The 17,446-nt window shown below is 43.3% G+C and overlaps 1 protein-coding gene across 2 annotated transcripts; it reads right to left on the bottom strand.

Annotated features, from left to right (window-relative positions):
- Positions 1-656: 656 nt before the first annotated feature.
- Positions 657-12,513, bottom strand: CCNT1 (cyclin T1). Of its 2 annotated transcripts, XM_080994534.1 has the most exons (9): positions 12,297-12,504; positions 10,990-11,071; positions 9,614-9,742; positions 8,809-8,869; positions 7,452-7,514; positions 7,049-7,094; positions 4,944-5,107; positions 4,604-4,674; positions 657-4,095 (listed from the first exon to the last, which is right to left on the bottom strand). In XM_080994534.1, the coding sequence occupies exons 1-9, from the start codon at positions 12,470-12,472 to the stop codon at positions 2,731-2,733; spliced, it is 2,157 nt and encodes a 718-aa protein (XP_080850660.1). In that variant the 5' UTR covers positions 12,473-12,504; the 3' UTR covers positions 657-2,730. The 2 variants fall into 2 exon arrangements, 1 of the variants encoding a protein (XP_080850660.1); XR_013982676.1 differs by lacking the exon at positions 4,944-5,107 and having other exon boundaries at positions 4,026-4,095; positions 12,297-12,513.
- Positions 12,514-17,446: the final 4,933 nt, after the last annotated feature.

Genomic DNA, 17,446 nt, shown 5'->3' with positions numbered 1-17,446 from the left:
TAGCAGTTGACAATTGATCACCTGAAAAAAATCTAGTCATACCTTGGTTCTCGAACGTAATCCATTCTGGAAGTCCATTCAACATCTGAAAACATTTGAAAACCAAGGCACAGCTTCTGATTGGCTGCAGGAGCTTCCTGCACTCAATCGGAAGCCGCATCGGACGTTCGGCTTCCAAAAAACGTTTGAAAACCGGAACACTTACTTCTAAGTTTGCAGTGTTTGGGAGCCAAAACATATAAGTACCAAGACATTCGAGAACCAAGGTACGACTGTATTTCTTTTGAGATATTAAAAAACTATTGCAAATGGCAGACTCTGGCTTTTCCCCATGCCCAGCAACATCTTTTTTATCTTCCACACTATTTTATCTAATATGCAGCTTGAAGATGAGTTCCAATGATCTTACAAGGTGGCTTACTACTTTGTGAAAAGTGGTATTGTGCTACTGCTACGGGGGGGGGGGGTATAATTTGCCCAGCATGGCCACTTTCCTCTGTCTGCCCCACTCCCCAGACTACTGTAAGCAGAAAACTGGTGCATATGATACAAGGTTCTTTCCCCAATGCTTCTGTACAGATTTTCTCTGCTGTATATAAATATTGGGATGTGTCCAAGGCAGTTTGCAACTGTTGAAATATAGAACAACAGACAAATTGTGGAGACAGTACATTTATTGAAACTTAGAATAGTAATAATATGAGCTGGGAATTAGAAAGTTTCTGAAAGATTATGTGAAACCAGAGCCAAAGTTCGTGACCATCAACAGCTGAGACACCATTGCTTTAAAAATTAAGAGGTGGTGGGAAAATAGTTATTGTTCCAAATTAAGAGAAAACACTTCAATAAAAACCAAACAGATACCCACAGATGAGTGTCTTTTGTTGTTTTAAACATGATACACTCTATCTAACCAGCAGCAATTAAACTTTTCTCACATGAGACTGCAGACCTAGGGCCATTGCTAGCCTTGTTTGTTCACAACTTTTAGTTGCTATTAACACACTGGAATAGAGTCCTATTGATATGTATTAGTCAAAGCATTCCATTCCAGCTAAGAAAACCACAATGCTTTACACCACACAATCCTCCAGATTTTGAATTTGGAAGTTTCTTCAGAGCAGTGGGAACGCCCTGAAATACTTTGCTGAACTAGGAAATGTATACTCAAAGGACAGCAAAGCTGGGATTTATGAGTACCAACCAAGTGTTCAGTCCAATTGTTATGATGCGACAAACCAAGGCTGAATCCTGTCAAATGAACAAGCACTCAGATGTCATCTACAGAAACACTAAATATATGGCCACTTTTAAAAAGAATAACCCCATTTAACTTTAACACAGTACTGGAGAATCAGGTCAGAATGTTATGCCTTTTGCGATACAACCTTAGGCTGGAATATGTCTCTGAATCAACTTACACAGGGTCAATTCCCACATTTTCCCGTAGATCTCAAAGTCAGGACACAGTAAACCTGGCCATAGGTTTATATTGTCAGCAGACATCATTAAATGAGGAGACAAGCAAGTTCCCATTTATTCATCTAGGTTTTACCAGCTCTTTTCACTCCTCTGTTCTCCAATCCAAATATGCCTGATTCCACTCACTGCTGTCTTTACAAATACTTTGAAAAGCCTTTTCTGCTTCTAGCAAATATGAAAATCTCGTATCCCATAATGCAGTTTAAGTACAATTTAAAGCATCCCAGAATCACGATTACTGTTCTAACATTCACATTGACTTTCTGCCTCCCTTCCCACTCCTCTTCCCAAACTAACCCCCACTTCCAGATAAGTTGCTGCAAAGACCCTCTTTTTTGAAGGCACCCTCAGAGTTCCTGCAGGAAGACACAGTCCTGACCAGCTTTATAACGCAGTCCCATCAAAATTATTTTCAATGCCTTATGCTAGGTGGGACACACAGTAGCAGGGCACCCAAATGGAAGAAATGTGGTCAAGGCAGGAAGTGAAAGGTTAAGGAAGACACGTTCCCACATCCTTCCCGCTCAGCAGGAAGGGCTGGACAAAGCCAGAAACTAAAACACACACTTTGCTGTTTCCAAAGTTTCTTGGAAGTACGGGTCTGCCATCTGTCTCCACACTCACTGGTGAGCAACCAAAAACCACAGTAGGGAGAAATTTGGGGGTGGGGGAACTCCACCCCCTACCCAACCATTACGCTTCTAGTTAATGTTCATGCCTTCCTCAGAGAGTTTTCATGCCTTTTCATCCTATCAAACCTTCACTGCCTTCCATTCAGAGGGAAGCAACTTCCACCAGGACAAGTAACACTTAAGGAGCGAGCAGAGCCCATGAGCCCTGCCTTCATTTCAGTTTCTGCTGTAATCCCCTTCCTTTGTCCACCTTAGAAAAATAAAATCAACACTAAGAACATATATAACTTATTTTTAAATTATTTTAAATGTCTTTTAGGAGAAAGACTGCAACAATTTTAAATAGCCCTATGCCATCTCCTGTTGGTTCACGACCTTCAAATCAGTCTGACAGGAAACATATCCCCATTTCTTTCCAGTAGGACTGGAGGGGAGGGGGAAGCACATGGAGAAAGATGGGTGCATCTTTTCACAGCTTCAAGGGCTCCACATTCTCATACCAATAATAAAAATGTTTTAAAAAGGGGTTCGGGCATTCACACAAGGCAGTGGAGATCACTACGAGCAACATGCCCTCAGCAGACAGCAGCCCAACCTCAGTAGTTAAAAACGGGAATCACTTGGGAAGAGGCGGCAGGGGAGGGGGAGGTTCTGAAGGTAGAGGGGGCGGCCGTGGTTTATCCACACTCGCAGCAGCCCTGGGGTTCAAGTACTCGCCATATGAATGTACAAAGTCAAAGGTGGGAGGCTGGGTGGGTTGCATGCCCTGTGCGCTGAGCAAGGAGTGCAGCATGTTCACTGTATCCTGGTAATCAATGGCCTGGTTCATGTTATGCCCGTTGGCCCCGGCAGTGCTCTTGTCCAGTTTCCCAGGAGCCCCTCTGGTTTTGCTGCCCTGGACAAAAGGGAGACCAGCTGCATCCAAGCTGTGCGCAGGGTGCTGGGGAAAGGGAAACGGCATGGGGGGCCCTTTTGAATTCTTGCTGATTTTCGGCTGATGTTCATGTGCTGCAGCTGAGGCCTCCTCAGAAAGTGGTCTCTTGCGGAAGGAACAAATTGGGACAAAACCTTTATGGGATGCAATGCCACTTTGGTTACCATGCTTGGAGTCCACTGGCCGCTTGGTGCTGGCAACAGGTTGTGCATGTGAATGTTTGTGAGAATGGTGGTTGTGGTGGTGGTTAGAAGAATGGACCTTATGTTTTTCCTTGTGCTCTCCTCGGCTCTTGCCGCTACTTTCATCAGAAGAGCCCGGCCGTTCTGACAGAGTCGGCACCTTGATGCGCATTTTTATTTCCTCCGGTTTGGAGGAAGAGACAGCAGGTTTGTCCCCTGGTGCAGTCAGCCGAACTTTGAGGGCAGATGAGGTCTTATCAGGCTTTTCAGTGGGGAGCCGTTCAGAACCATCAGAGCTGCCACCCAATGGGATTTTCAGAATGATGGGAGATGGGTTATTCTCTTGCTGCTGCACATCCCGTTCCCGCTGCTGTTGCACAAGCAGGTTCTGAGCAGCATAGGCATATTGAGAACGTACATTTGCCTCCATGTTTTCCAGCTCACGTTTCTGTGCAGCTAGCTCTTCAGCATGTTTGGCACGATACTCCTTTAATGATACTTTTGCCAATGGTGCACTTTTAATGCTCTGCTTAGAGAAGGGGCCACTACTGTTATCGAGATGTGGATGATCTGTGCTGGAAGACATTTCACTGGCCCTGTGGCTGACCTCCAATTTATGTGACGGGTGTTGAGCCATCCAGCTGTCTGCTGACATCACATCTGTGCCAAGGTCCCCTGGAGAGTCGCCTGCTGCACCTGAAAGCGAAGCAAGGCCTCCAGCTGTCGAGGAAGTAGACATGCTCATCAGACCTGCAATGGTTGTGTCAGAGGAGCTTCTGGAGATCATGCTGAGAATGGTCTGTTCTGAGAGGCAATCATCATCACCTTGATCATCAGTCTTTGATTTCCTAGCTGCCTGGCAGGCCTAGGGGGAAAAACAAAAGCAGTACCAACTTTAGAATGCCAGATCTCTCTCCTGGACAGAGAAAGGAAGGAAGGAAGGAAGGAAGGAAGGAAGGAAGGAAGGAAGGAAGGAAGGAAGGAAGGAAGGAAGGAGCTGCCCTGTTTTGTTGCAGCTGTCCTGTTATGCCATTTCCATAAACATTTTTTTCATTCACAAATTGTCTTGCAAGAAAATAGAATACATCACATTTCAACAGCATACAACATTTGATCCTGCCACTTTAGAAAATTCTATAATGGAGAAGGCTGCAGTAAGGGGGTCTATACACCCCAGCTTCCTGTCTGATGAAACCTTTGGATAATTCAAAAAAATATAGAAGGGTTTATGTAGAGAAGCATACACCTCTTGAATATTCATCTCCTCACAGCCAGAAGATGTTTATTATACATATATTTCTGCATTACTTATCAAACTGAAGAGCACACACAAATTTTGCCAAGCCATGCTCAGAGTGTGCAGAGGACCTTACCCGCCAATTCCTGATTCGTTTCAGCCGGTTAGGTGTTTTTTCAAGGATCTGCAGGAATTCATGAGTAAGTTCTGCAAGATAAACACAAGAACACCAAGTAGTTAGAGGCGTGGAATTTACAAGCCAGAACCCAAAGGGTGCTTTAACTTCTGCCCTTGCCAGCAACAGATGGAGCAGTCCTGGGACTAATAATACTGGCTCAAGTTATCAAATTAATCCCACTTAATTTTTTATTGCCATGCTGGAAACCTTGGTGAGAATGTCCCTTAGAAGTAAGATATCAAGGTAATAAAATACCTCATTGTGCATGGGAATGTATTTGACCTTGCTCCAAACTTACCATCCAAGAGTTCCAGAGTTACAGTGCCATCAACGTACTCCCACCAGTGCTTCCCGTCCATGGAGACTGGGATCTCCCAGTTGGACCACTTACAGGCCAAGTGGATGCAGACGCAGGCCACAACGGGAGGGGTGTACTGCAGGCTGAAGGTGGTTAGGTGAAGGCTGACATCACCAGCAGGGAGAGAGAAACAGAAAGCTGTAAGCTCCCAAGCCTGAACGGCAGCAGCACACACAACCGCCCGCTGGACAGACACTGCAAGAAGTGAGCATCCCTCAGCTTTAAAAGCCTTAATTATTCTGCATCGTCAAGCAGGCCCTGCTTAAAACAACATTGTTTCAGCCTTCTTCCACGAGGTTTTCCAGGAGCTCCCGTCAGCCTGGAGCTCCAGGACCCCCATACGGCCAACAGGGCGGGCAAAGGGAAAATGCTGCATTTGAAGTTACTATTTTGGGGTTCCACAGGGCTGGATTATCCAATAGCACCAGAGAACAATCTCAAGAGATTTGGGCTACTTGGCTCTTTTTCAAAGGAATTTTATTCACCGGGCCAAAAAGTGCCAGAAACCTCCAGATACGACAATCTGATCAGCGATGGCAGTAGATTTTTGCATCAGATCCAAAAACCAACAGTCAAGCAGTTGTGCATTAGACAAACTGTAGTTCCCTTTAAGCTTTGGCCAATTCCACAGAGCATCAAACCATCTTGCATGACAACAACCTAATAGGAATGGGCCCCAGAAGCCTGATAACAAAGAGATGCTGGCAAGATGCTACTTTACTCATGGTACATTTCTATCCCAACAAACTTCTGGAGACACACTACAGGACAAGGCATTGATTTGTAAATGGTGTCTGCTGGGACAAAAGTGGTCCTTGGGAGATGCGCCAGCTGCTCTTTCCCGCCCCTACACCAGTTGCCTGGGATGAAAAAAAGGTGCGGAGGAAGAAGCAACTGCTGTGGTGAATGGACTTGCAAGCAGCGTTTTGAGAAGGATGAGGCCTCAAGCCCATTCCATCCCCCTCCTTCTAAATAAATTAATCTCCAGCAGAATTAGTACTCTTTGCATATTACACATCAGCTGACTATATACTCTGCAACAAGGTAACCCAAATAAACAAATCTACATGTATGTTATTTTGCATTTTTAAAATTCAGTTGCTACAAGTCAATGGGAAAGAAGAAATTAGAAAGAGAACTCAAACCCCATTAATTGGTCACAGGAAGGCCTATGTATCTACTCTCTGGCTTCTGAAATTTCACAAGGCACAACATATGCCACCAAGTTTCTATATGCCCTACTTTAAAAAAAGAATAGTAAAATCCTCAGGATGCTGACTGCTGTTTTAGACACAAAATTCCCTACTTCAGTCCTCCATGAAGTACAAAGCTGAAACATTTAAACAGCTGCATATACCAGGCCACATCTGAATTCAGAGAAAACTAGTTTGTATGAGTGTCTGAAACACTGTCAAGAAGAGCACTAAACTGAGCAATGGTTATCAGAACAAAATCTAAACATGAAATATAAAATCTATAGAACGGCAGCCTTTGCACACAATATAGTTCCAAAAAGTTATTTCAACCATGTTGCAGGGTTCAAATACTGAAGAGGCATTTCTCTTCTGGAGAATTCTAGATTGAAAAAAGCCATCTCAAGCCAACAATTTAGCTTCTTCCAAAAGAAAATCTAATTCTTTTCATCTCAGACGAATGCTGCTAAGTGTTCACTAACTTCTAGATGGAAAGATCCAGTCTGATCCACACTTAGTAGCAAAGCAATTTTAGCCTGGAATTATAACTAGCCAGCCACCTATGGCAAGCAAGAATTGTTTCAGGGTAACGAAGCAGGAAAATCCTAATAAAAGCTGTTTATTTTTTGGTTTAGGCCACAAACATAGGCTAGTACATGGGCTAGTAGCATTGTCAACTTATTTTCTAGGAGATTTCTTCAGAACAAAACCTTCATTTATTCTGTACTGCCCTGATATTCAAACGCGCAATAAAGCATTTCTTCTATAAGTTTAGAAGGATGTTCTTCTGCAATTGTCAAGAACTACATTCCCAAATTAAAAAGCTAATAAAAGTGAGCCTTCAACACGTACCTGTTGGTAGCCATGAAGTAGGACGTCTGTGCCAGATCCTTGCTGGCTGAATGAAAAAAGGAAAACCACATGTTAGTGCTGCAAAGCACCTCTTTAATATACAATAATATGTTTCTATTGGGAAACAGCTCAGCATATTGAATTTACTTTGATTATATATATACTCATCAGCTGTAAATGCCCACTTTAATACTGCCATACTCTGAAAGCTTGTATCCAACTCATTACCACCATATTAAGCCAGGGTAAGGGGTGAATATTTAGTATAGCAACACCCTCTCTGTTTATCTTACTTGTTCCTTTGACCAAGAAACAATTTGTCGGCTAAGAAACGCAACCACTTCTGTGTGAAAGTGTCATAAGTGCTGTGCCAGAATCACAGCTGTGTTGAATCACTGCTTACCTCGCACTAGCTGTGTGCATTTCACCACATGAGTGTGAGGATGATCTATGGTGATCTCAAACCCTGGAAGAAAAACAGGTGACAGTTAGGTCATGGATATAACATACTTGTGCTTCTACATACCACAAATGCCTCTGGATCCTGGGAGGCAAGCAGATTGCTCATTCTTCCCCATTAAAGCTCATGCTGTGTGTTCAGTTGCAAGCAAGAAGAAAGCACAATATCTTCCTAGGTTCAAATGAATCTGTTATCCAGCACAAGAAAATGACAGAAACGTCTAGCTTCTAAGGCAACCATATTCTCTGCTGCAAATATACTAAAATACAACTGAACATTCTAAATCAGAAAACTAACCTGTATTAAAACAACAGGAAAAGAAAATTCTACAATCTACTGAAAGAGGGCTTTTCTTGTCACACCAAACACCAACAAGCAATGTTTTCCTCTTAAGCAACAGATGCTCACTGAGTATAAACCTAGTTTTTAAATGGTTTCTTTTAATGGGAAATATTTGGCCCAGCTATGGACTGCTCTGAGAAATCCCAATGGGCAGTGGCTCAGGAAAGACAATAAAAAAAAATTATTTGAAGCCTTGCCTTCTGCCAGACAGTAACTACTACCAGCAACAATTAAGTTAAGCAAGTTCTTCCTCTGCGATGTTCTTTGATGAAAGTGTTACTGGAATAATTTTGTTGTGTCCCTTGCAGCCAGGGATAACTTCTTTGTACATTGGGGACTAAAATTTATATACCACTTGATTGTAAGAAAATCTCTGAGGTAATTTCAAAAAAGTGTTTGAAATATCTGCATATAACAAGCAAGATTGGGCATCATATCATTCATCTAATTACAGTGAGAGATAGTATCTGTAAGTCAAGAGGTTACCAAAGGCATAGAAATAATATTGTTTCAGCTATCAAAAAACCTGTTTGAATTAGTTACAAAGTAGCAAAAGCTCAACATCAACAATTCATGTCAGTTTGTCTGGGTATCCAGTTCCCACCCTGCATGACCAAGCTAATCATACAATTGGAACAATAGGCTGTCATGTTGCTAAGCCTTCAATCCAGAGTACACTGCATGGAACCTGAACAATATAAATCCTGTTGAAAAAGAACCCAAACCAATTTTTGCATTCATATTGGCTTACAAGAATGTCAATAAATTCACCCTAAACAAAACATATCAAACAAGTCATAAATTGTGAGGTTTGTCGCCTGGACTGATGCTCTCCCACACTGGCCAGCTGTGCCTCTGCCCTCCAGCTGTGAAGAACACTGGGATTAGACTCTCCACTCTGCGGAACTTTCCTGGGTCTGAGATTCATGAAGCAGCCCGTCCGCTTGGAAAAACTTACCCAGGGTCTGCAGTATTATGCTCTCTAGAATGACCAGGTCTTGGGCTTGTTGCAGGTAAGCCTGGGGTTGAGAGGACAGGCAGGTTACTTGTGATGAGGCACTCTGTATCAAGCCTGCATATTTCTAACACTCTCTTGGGGAGGCAAAAAAATATCAAGGGGGAATCTTTATCATAGTCAATGCTGGAGAGAATTGGCACAAGCATCCCATTCCCAGGAAAAAAATGTTAAGTGCCCAATAGACACAATGCTTGCTCAAGAGGCTGCTCTTGATTCCATAATGGCTTCAACTGCCATGAAGTTATCAGTGTGTGTTAAAAATTGGCCCTTTCCTTCAATTTGGCTTCAGAATAAAGCTTCCCCCTTGTTGGCAAGGTTAGATGTGCTGGTCCTGTCAGGAAGGGCAGTGGTGAGATGTAAAACAATATGCTTAACAATCCTCCTGTTTGAATGGCAGTGACAGGAATGAATTTCAAACGTTTTCTGTGTCACCATAAGAGGGTGATCCTGGCAGGCAATATCCACCCATTAATACAAACAGTGCTACACATCTGCCTTAATTCACAACACTCTAGCAGGAACACACAGGACAGACAAGCTATTTGGCTTACAAAACCCCAGAGCTTTCTGTACTATGCACCAGCAATATTCAAGAACTAATTACTATTGTTCAGATAATATTCCAACAAAGCTGTAGCACTCTAGATCCAATGAAGCACAGGGGACTTGCACTGCCAGGATTCGTCCTTTCCCCTCCCTCACTTGTTGAGCACTGTATATGTTTCACAGGTATTCAGTTACTTACCTCACTCCTGGTATCTGGAAGCGCCTCTTGAGGATGCAGACAGGCATGAGCGACCTTGATGACATGCTCCAGTTTTCGCGGTTGCTCCTCCACCTTGGCTGCCAGGAAAAGGGCAGCTGGTGCTACAGACTTTACAGAGAAAATAAATTTAAATGCAACATCATCTTTCAAATGGCTGCAAACCTCCTTGGTCTCAAAAAGTCCAGAGAAAGTATCTTAACAACAACATAGAACTGGTAGTTCTACTATTTGACTAAATGTCCATAAGCTGAATTGTATACACAAACATTAAAAGATTCATTTGGCAAGGCATCATAACCTGCAGAACAGACTGGACTGTATAAAACCCATGCTATAATATGAAAGCTATTCAGCAGTAGACAACCAGTGCTAATTTGGGATATAACTACCTGGGTTTTCACACTGCACAAATTATGCACAGTAGAAGCTATAATTTAATGCAGAGGATGGTTTCTGGGAATTATAGGCTTATTTTTTCCCTTAAAAACATTATGACTCCAGGTCTTATCATCACAGGAAAACTAATTTACAAAAATGAACAACTTCTACAAGAAACTGTGGGTGCAAGTTTTCAAGTTTTCCTGGGGCATTCTACTGCTGATCCTTAAGTGAAGACCACTGCTAAATTGATGATCAATTTAGGAGCTACCTTGATCACCATAGAGTCCAAAACTTGATACAGATCTATTGAAACAGAAACCTAGATTAAAACCATCCAGTTTTATATGGAATGTGTGCCCTGTTAGTTACAGTATCCAAGTTTTAAAATGTGTTGCCTCAGGAAGTTTACCTTCCTCTCTTCTTCTTTGTCTTTATGGTCATCAGCAAAATGGTATTGTTCCTATAAGCATTTGACCTAGGTGATGCCTCTAAGTTCATTCATGGATTTGCTATTGCTGTTGCCACTATATTTCACTCTTCTATTATCTTATTGTTTAACTATTAGTGTGAACTAGTGAACACAAAATGAATCTGTTTATGTTCTGTTCTTCTTTATGTATAATTGCTAGCGACCTTAAATGTATTTTTAGATCAGAAAGATGAGATCAAATGTTTAATAGATTATCCTCGCTCTTATACACTCTTCATAATAAATTATTTGGAATCAATTTCTGAAAAATGTGACATAGAATAAAACCCTTAAAGATTTCCACCACAATACTCAGCACACACCCTTTCTCTTAATCTGCTTGGGATAAGGGAGAATATGAAACATAGCTATGTACAATTCTAACTAAGAAAAAGTACTAATACAAGTGATACAAATGTATTTTCAATCTTTGCTGGAAGGCACCCAGAGTGGCTGGAGAAACCCTGTCAGATGGATAGGGTATAAATAAATAAATAATACTTACATTTCGATGAAATTGAGTAAAAGATTGAACCATGTAGAACCGATGCATGTAGACAATAGCCGTATTGATAGTCAGTTGGGAACTAGTATCTTGTGGTTAAGGGAAAAGCAGACAAAGGCTTTCCAAGCATATTTTAAAAGGGTTATCTGCAAATTGTAGGTTTTAAGGGACTGCACTGCCCCATGTATTCTAATCTTCACAACACACACTGATGTGAATCAGTGTTTTTGAGGTAACGTACATCACACATTAACAAATCCCAGATGTCTACAAAATGATTAGAACACCTATCTTTCAGATGCAGGCTTACACAGGAAGTTCAACACCAATAAATGCTAGAACAATATTGGGTTGCAATATTATATTGGTGCTTACTATAGAGTAAGCACCAATGGGACTTCCAAATAAACATGCATGGAATCACACTAAGTGCCATATGACCTTTAAGTAAACTCACTATACTAAGGCTACAGTCATAATACCACTTATCTAGGAATAAGCCCCACTACACACAAAAGGACTTATTTCCTAGTAGACCTGGCTAGGATTGTACTGACAGTAAATAGACCCTCTCTCTGAACACACATCTAAACACACATACACAAACGTTAAATTTTCCAGGCCAAATCATATCTTTGAAATCAGAACCAAGCTTCAAAGCATTGCTAAGGGCTCACCAACATTTACTCTTTCATAATCAAGAAATCTAATACAGGAAACACTGACGGAACTTTGGCTGCATTTTGAAAAAATATGTCCCAATTAAGTATAACTAGCATTAACCTGCGCAAAAGAGAAATGTCCGTACAGGAACCAAGACTGGCCTCTTTTCCCACCAGCAAATAACGCTCTTAAAATTTAGCTCAAATCTTAGATTCGCAATCCCAAGCCAAGCCGGCCTGCTAACAAACGAGTGCGCCTTCCAAGTTGTTGCTCAATAACTGCTTCCTCTCTCGGGCCTTGCAGCTCGATCAAGGCTTCAGGGCCTAGTCTCCTCTCCCCGACCCCACCTAGTTCCACCCCAGCCTTCTCCGCGCCGCGGAGTCGACCCTCCGCGGCCAACCGTAAACGCGTCCGAACTCCCACCCGCTCCCGGGCCAACGCGCGGTCTTTGTAGGACGCGGCCTAATAACGTGCCCCGTTCTAAGCCAGCCGCGAACCACCGCGAGGCCCCGGGCTTGGTCTCTCGCCCCAGAGACCTCAGCCCCGGCGAGGCCTAGTTCGCCCAGCGGCCCAAGCGCGCTTCCCGCACCCTGCTCAGCCCAGCCCCAGCTCGAGCTGCCGCGGCCTAGTCCCCCAATGGATACACAGTCAGGCGCTGGCCCATATCCTGAAGCAGGTTGGCTGCCTGCTGCCGGTACGACAGCTCCTTGTCCGGGTCGAGCCCCGCGCGCCGGGAAGGGCTGCGCGCCAGCTGCTCTCGGCTGAAATACCAGCGCCCTCCGCCGCCTCCTGCTGCAGCCGCCGCGCCACACACCGCCATGATGGCCGCCGTCGCCGTCGACAACCACGCATGCGTGTGGAGACGCACGCACCGCGCACCGGCCTACGCCTGCGTGACCTCGCCCAAGAGAGCCTGGGCGTGCGTGCGTGCGTTCCTGCGTACTTCCGTTTCCTCTCCCGCTGGGAGAAAGAAAGGAAGAGGATGTGCGTGCCGAACTTCCGGTATTGGCTTGCGTAGGGGTGGGGGCGGGGCGTTACGTTGACAGTTACGTTTCAGTGCGTCGGTCGATGCCTCCCACCTCTATGGCGATCGTCGTACGGACTCGAAGAAGCGCCATAGAGGCAAAAATTGTAGAGTGACACGCAAAGAAGAGGGCCTTTTTTTTGTTCGTTTTAGTCTGTGCCAGTGTGGTGTTAACCTTCTGCACGTCTTAAATTACGCTGGTAAATTTTTAAGCGATCGTTTCACGCTTCCGCTTCGAGTTCCCCCCTTCCCCCGCTACAACCAAGCGGTGTATATATGCAGCTTGGCAGCTGCGTGCAAATGGACTCTCCCTCCCTGGCTGGTAGTGAGTGGGAAGGAGGAGAAATGTGGGAGAGCTGGGCGAGGAGCAGGCAGAAGGCAGAGAATGAGAACCATGCTTGATTTCTGCTTGAATCCAAGGCTGTGGCTATGGGAGAAGATCCTCGTGGGGTGTTAATGCTGTGAGCCCCTCCAACGTAGGCTCAGGTTGTAAATAAGTGGTACCTTATAATAATACAGTGGTACCTCAGGTTACACACGTTTCAGGTTCCATACGCTTCAGGTTACACACTCCGCTAACCCAGAAATAGTGCTTCAGGTTAAGAACTTTGCTTCAGGATATGAACAGAAATCGGGCTCCGGCGGCGCGGCAGCAGCGGGAGGCCCCATTAGCTAAAGTCGTGCTTCAGGTTAAGAACAGTTTCAGGTTAAGAACAGACCTCTGGAACGAATTAAGTACTTAACCCGAGGTACCACTGTATATCCTAAAGACCTCGCAGTCTCTGCTGCCCCTCATCCCAAGGACATCAAATCCTAGGTAAGCACCTGGAATCTGGCACCGATTGGGGTAATGCACAACAATATTAATGTCGCTGCTGAAGGAATTACACTGACTGCCAGTTACTTCCTGGGCTAAATCCAAGGTGCTGGTGCTGGTGCTGGTGCTGGTGAATAAAGCTCTGTACAATTTGGGACCAGGACAGCTAAACTTCATCTCTTATACACATTTTTGTAAAACAAAATCTGCCCTTTTCCCTTATGGGGTATCCAAGAGCCCCATATAGAGTCCTTACGTAGGTTCCCTATTGGTAGGAGAAAATAACAGAAGCCAACCAGAGAATATTGAGAAGCAAAGCAGCTAGTAAACCTGATCTTTATAGATCTGTTGCAACAGGGTCCTCATTCACCACACGCAGGAGGGAGGAGGAACCCAGAACAATGGTGTGCAAGCCCTTATATAGATTTTTGAAATTGCCACCCTATAGATCAAGACCACCCACAGAAACACCATACCTACATCACAGAAAGGGTGGTCAACAGGAGAAATCTAAGTGCTTTGTTTACCTCCTGTCTGCCAGATTACCTGTTTAATGGTCACTTGATTGGATTGCATGGGGAGCCTGGCCAGTCTTTTGTAATGATAAATACTTACTTCCTGAGCCAGGTCAGGCTCACACCCTATTCATATCTTAAATGTGCCCTTAAGACAGGATTTGTGAAGGAAAAGACAATGGGGAGGCTTTTCCATTTTCCTTTGACCTTGCAGAGAAATAATTGAGGTCATTTTGGGAATCAAAAATGGTTTCAGGTTGGTCTTCCTGTGCTTTTCTTAAAAAAAATTGCCCCACAAATAATAATATGGTATGTTGTAAATGGATGCCTTTGTGTAAATATAGGATATCACATAAAAATAACACATGTTGCATTTTGTTACTAAATTACTTGCAGCATTCTAACACTTTGGGAGAAACATTTACTCAAGAGTGGTCTATGCTTTTCACTTAGCAGGAAGGTCCAATAACGAATGGAAAATGCAGTTTGGTTTGTTTCTGCCTTTTTGTGTGTTCTCTGGTGTCAAACTTACGTAGCTCTCCTCCATCATACCGCAGCAGCAACAATCCCTGGTGAATCCCTTTAGGGCTTTCATATAAACCATGTCACCTTGCCATAGGTTTGGACATGTCATGAGAGAGATGTCCTTGCCTTGACCTTTCTATGGGATTTTAGTATTATAGGCTCTGGTCTTGCACTGTGGGGAAGTTGTTCACTTGCTCTTAAGGAATGAAAAAGCTAGTTGCAGTCTGGATACACTTGTCAAATTCAAACTGAGTCCAATTAGAATTTAGATAGCACCATGGTTCTCAACTTTTCAAACCAATCTGTAAAAAAAAAAATTATAAAAGGGCACTTGTCCAAATTAGTCAATTTAACTCTATAAGGGATCATTCCTGCTAAATCAAGGCATATATACTTTCATGTAGCTGGTGTCTTCATGGATCCTGAAGCTTGCCTTTCTTTTCGTGAAATGAATTAGGATAATTTAAAAATGGGTAGAGAAGGTTGGCGCACTGCAGAGTGTGCCAGGTGAAACATGGTCTAATCTAATTATTGGACCACACAATAGCCTGATCTATTAGAAAGCATAAAATGCCTGTTTAATGGTCACTTGATTGGATTGCCTGGGGAGCCTGGCCAGTCTTTTGTAATGATAAATACTTAGATCCTGAGCCAGGTCAGGCTCACACCCTATTCATATCTTAAATGTGCTCTTAAGACAGGATTTGTGAAGGAAAAGACAGTGGGGAGGCTTTTCCATTTTTCTTTGACCTTGCAGAGAAATAATTGAGGTCAGTTTGGGAATAAAAAATGGTTTCAGGTCGGTCTTCCTGTGCTGATTTATGTATGTGCTTGGTTGGTACACTTATGAACATTTAACATATATCTAAGACCTCAAAATTCCTATCACAACACCAAACTGGTCACTGCATGCTGCAGGAGAGGGCATTGTGATAGGAATTTTATGGTCTTAGATATGTGGTAATGTTCATAAGTGTACCAACCAAGCATGTACATAGATCAGCACAGGAAGACCGACCTGGAACCTTTATGATTCCTAAACTGAGCAAATGTTTTCTCTGCAAGGTCAAAGTGGGAAACCTTCCATTGTCTCTTTCCTCACAAATCCTGTCTTAAGGGCACATTTAAGATATGAATAGGGTGTGAGCCTGTGACCTGGCCCAGGAACTAAGTATTTATCACTACAAAAGACTGGCCAGGCTACCCAGGCAATCCAATCAAGTAACCTGCCAGACAGGAGATAAATGACAGGAGAAAAACAACATTAAAATTTCTGTTTTTAGACCGCCTTTTCTGTGATGTATGTATGATGTTTCTGGGGGTGGTCTTGATCTACAGGGTGGCAATTTCAAAAGTCTTTATAAGGCCTTGCGCGCCATTTTTCTGGGTTCCTCCTCCTCTCCTGCGGGTGAGGGGAGCACCCTGTTGCAACAGATCAATAAAGATCAAGCTTACTAGCTGCTTTGCTTCTCAATATTCTCTGGTTGGCCTCTGTTATCTTCTCCTACCAATTGGGAACCTATGTAAGGACTCTGTATGGGCTCTTGGATACCCCATAAGGGAAAAGGGCAATTTTTGTTTACAATAGCATCCAGCACATTGTCGCCCAGTCGGGAGGTTTGGTCTACACAATGTCAGAATTGGACCTTTAGTGTAGAGACATCTGCCATTTGGAACTTGTGTTAAATAACAGGTGTTGTCTGTATTCTGCACCTTTAATAGGCTTTTCCTTTCTAACAAGTATTTTAAGTGAATAGGGTGGTGTTGTGGTCTAAACCACGGAACCTCTTGGGTTTGCTGATCAGAATGTCAGTGGTTTGAATCCTCGTGACGGGGTGAGCTCCCGTTGCTCTGTCCCAGCTCCTGCCAACCTAGCAGTTCAAAAGTACACCAGTGCAAGTAGATAAATAGGTACCGCTGTGGGCAGGAAGGTAAACGGTGTTTCCGTGCGCTCTGGTTTCCGTCACGGTGTTCCATTGAGCCAGAAGAGGTTTAGTCATGCTGGCCACATGACCCGGAAAGCTGTCTGTGGACAAACGCCAGCTCCCTCGGCCTGAAAGCGAGATGAGCACTGCAACCCTGTGGTTGCCTTTGACTGGACTTACCGGTAACCGTCCATGGGTCATTTACCTTTACCTTTAGGTGGGTAATTTTTTTATTCCAGTCTGTACTGGATTGGAAATTGCTTTTAAATATGCATTTGTTGTTGATGTTTTTTTATTGTTAAATTGCTTCAGTGTGTTTTATGCAGATTCATAAACTGAATGAATAAAAATAGCTGTATATAAACTTATTTTTAATTGTTCTGCTGTCTGAATGTTCTACTTGTTAGAATTGCAGTGCAGGAGAGCATTGTCGTGACAATGTATTACACCAATAAAATGCTGGTTAGACTGGAAATACTAAATAAATACAACAAACTAAAATAAAATAGCTGAGAGTAGATTATAAAACTAATTTCAGACAGACTACACCTCTTCAGTACAAAAGCTTAGCAAAAGAGGTAGTTTCTTCACCTTCCTCCTAAAAGTGTATAAAGATGAGGTAAGAAACACCTCAGTGGGACGATCATGCCCAAGTTTTGGAGGTGCCAAATCTTGGCCTATTAGAGTTGGAAACAAGGCTGACACACAGCACACACTTATGTACCGGTATATTTACTCAGAACACTCCACTGAGTGAACCACTCTTCATGGCTGGAGTTTCAAGAAGGCCGTTTGGCTCATATCTACTAGAGACAACACTAAAAGCTGCTGTGAGTGCCGGATCTCCCTAGAGGAGAAAACACAGCCATCTGGTTAAATACTTATTTCATCACTGGGAATCGCATGCAAATAAATACAAGTTAATGAAGTCATAAAGCTGGAAAAAACACAAGGTTAAGGGTTACTTCTCCCCCTTTCCTTTCTAGAT

This window comes from Podarcis pityusensis, assembly GCF_964106645.2.
Source record: "Podarcis pityusensis genome assembly, chromosome: 2".
NCBI lineage: Eukaryota > Metazoa > Chordata > Lepidosauria > Squamata > Lacertidae > Podarcis > Podarcis pityusensis.
The sequence above is the reverse complement of the archived record's forward strand: the minus strand, read 5'-3'. Positions and strand labels throughout refer to the sequence as shown.

What these genes read in the sequence shown, in the direction of transcription:
- CCNT1 (XM_080994534.1), bottom strand. Translation starts at nt 12,472, where the DNA reads ATGGCGGTGTGTGGCGCGGCGGCTGCAGCAGGAGGCGGCGGAGGGCGC. An exon ending in TTCCAGATACCAGGAGTGAG is followed by an intron (nt 8,870 to 9,613) that starts GTAAGTAACTGA and finishes TCTCAACCCCAG; the next exon opens with GCTTACCTGCAACAAGCCCA. An exon ending in ATGCACACAGCTAGTGCGAG is followed by an intron (nt 7,095 to 7,451) that starts GTAAGCAGTGAT and finishes TTTTTCATTCAG; the next exon opens with CCAGCAAGGATCTGGCACAG.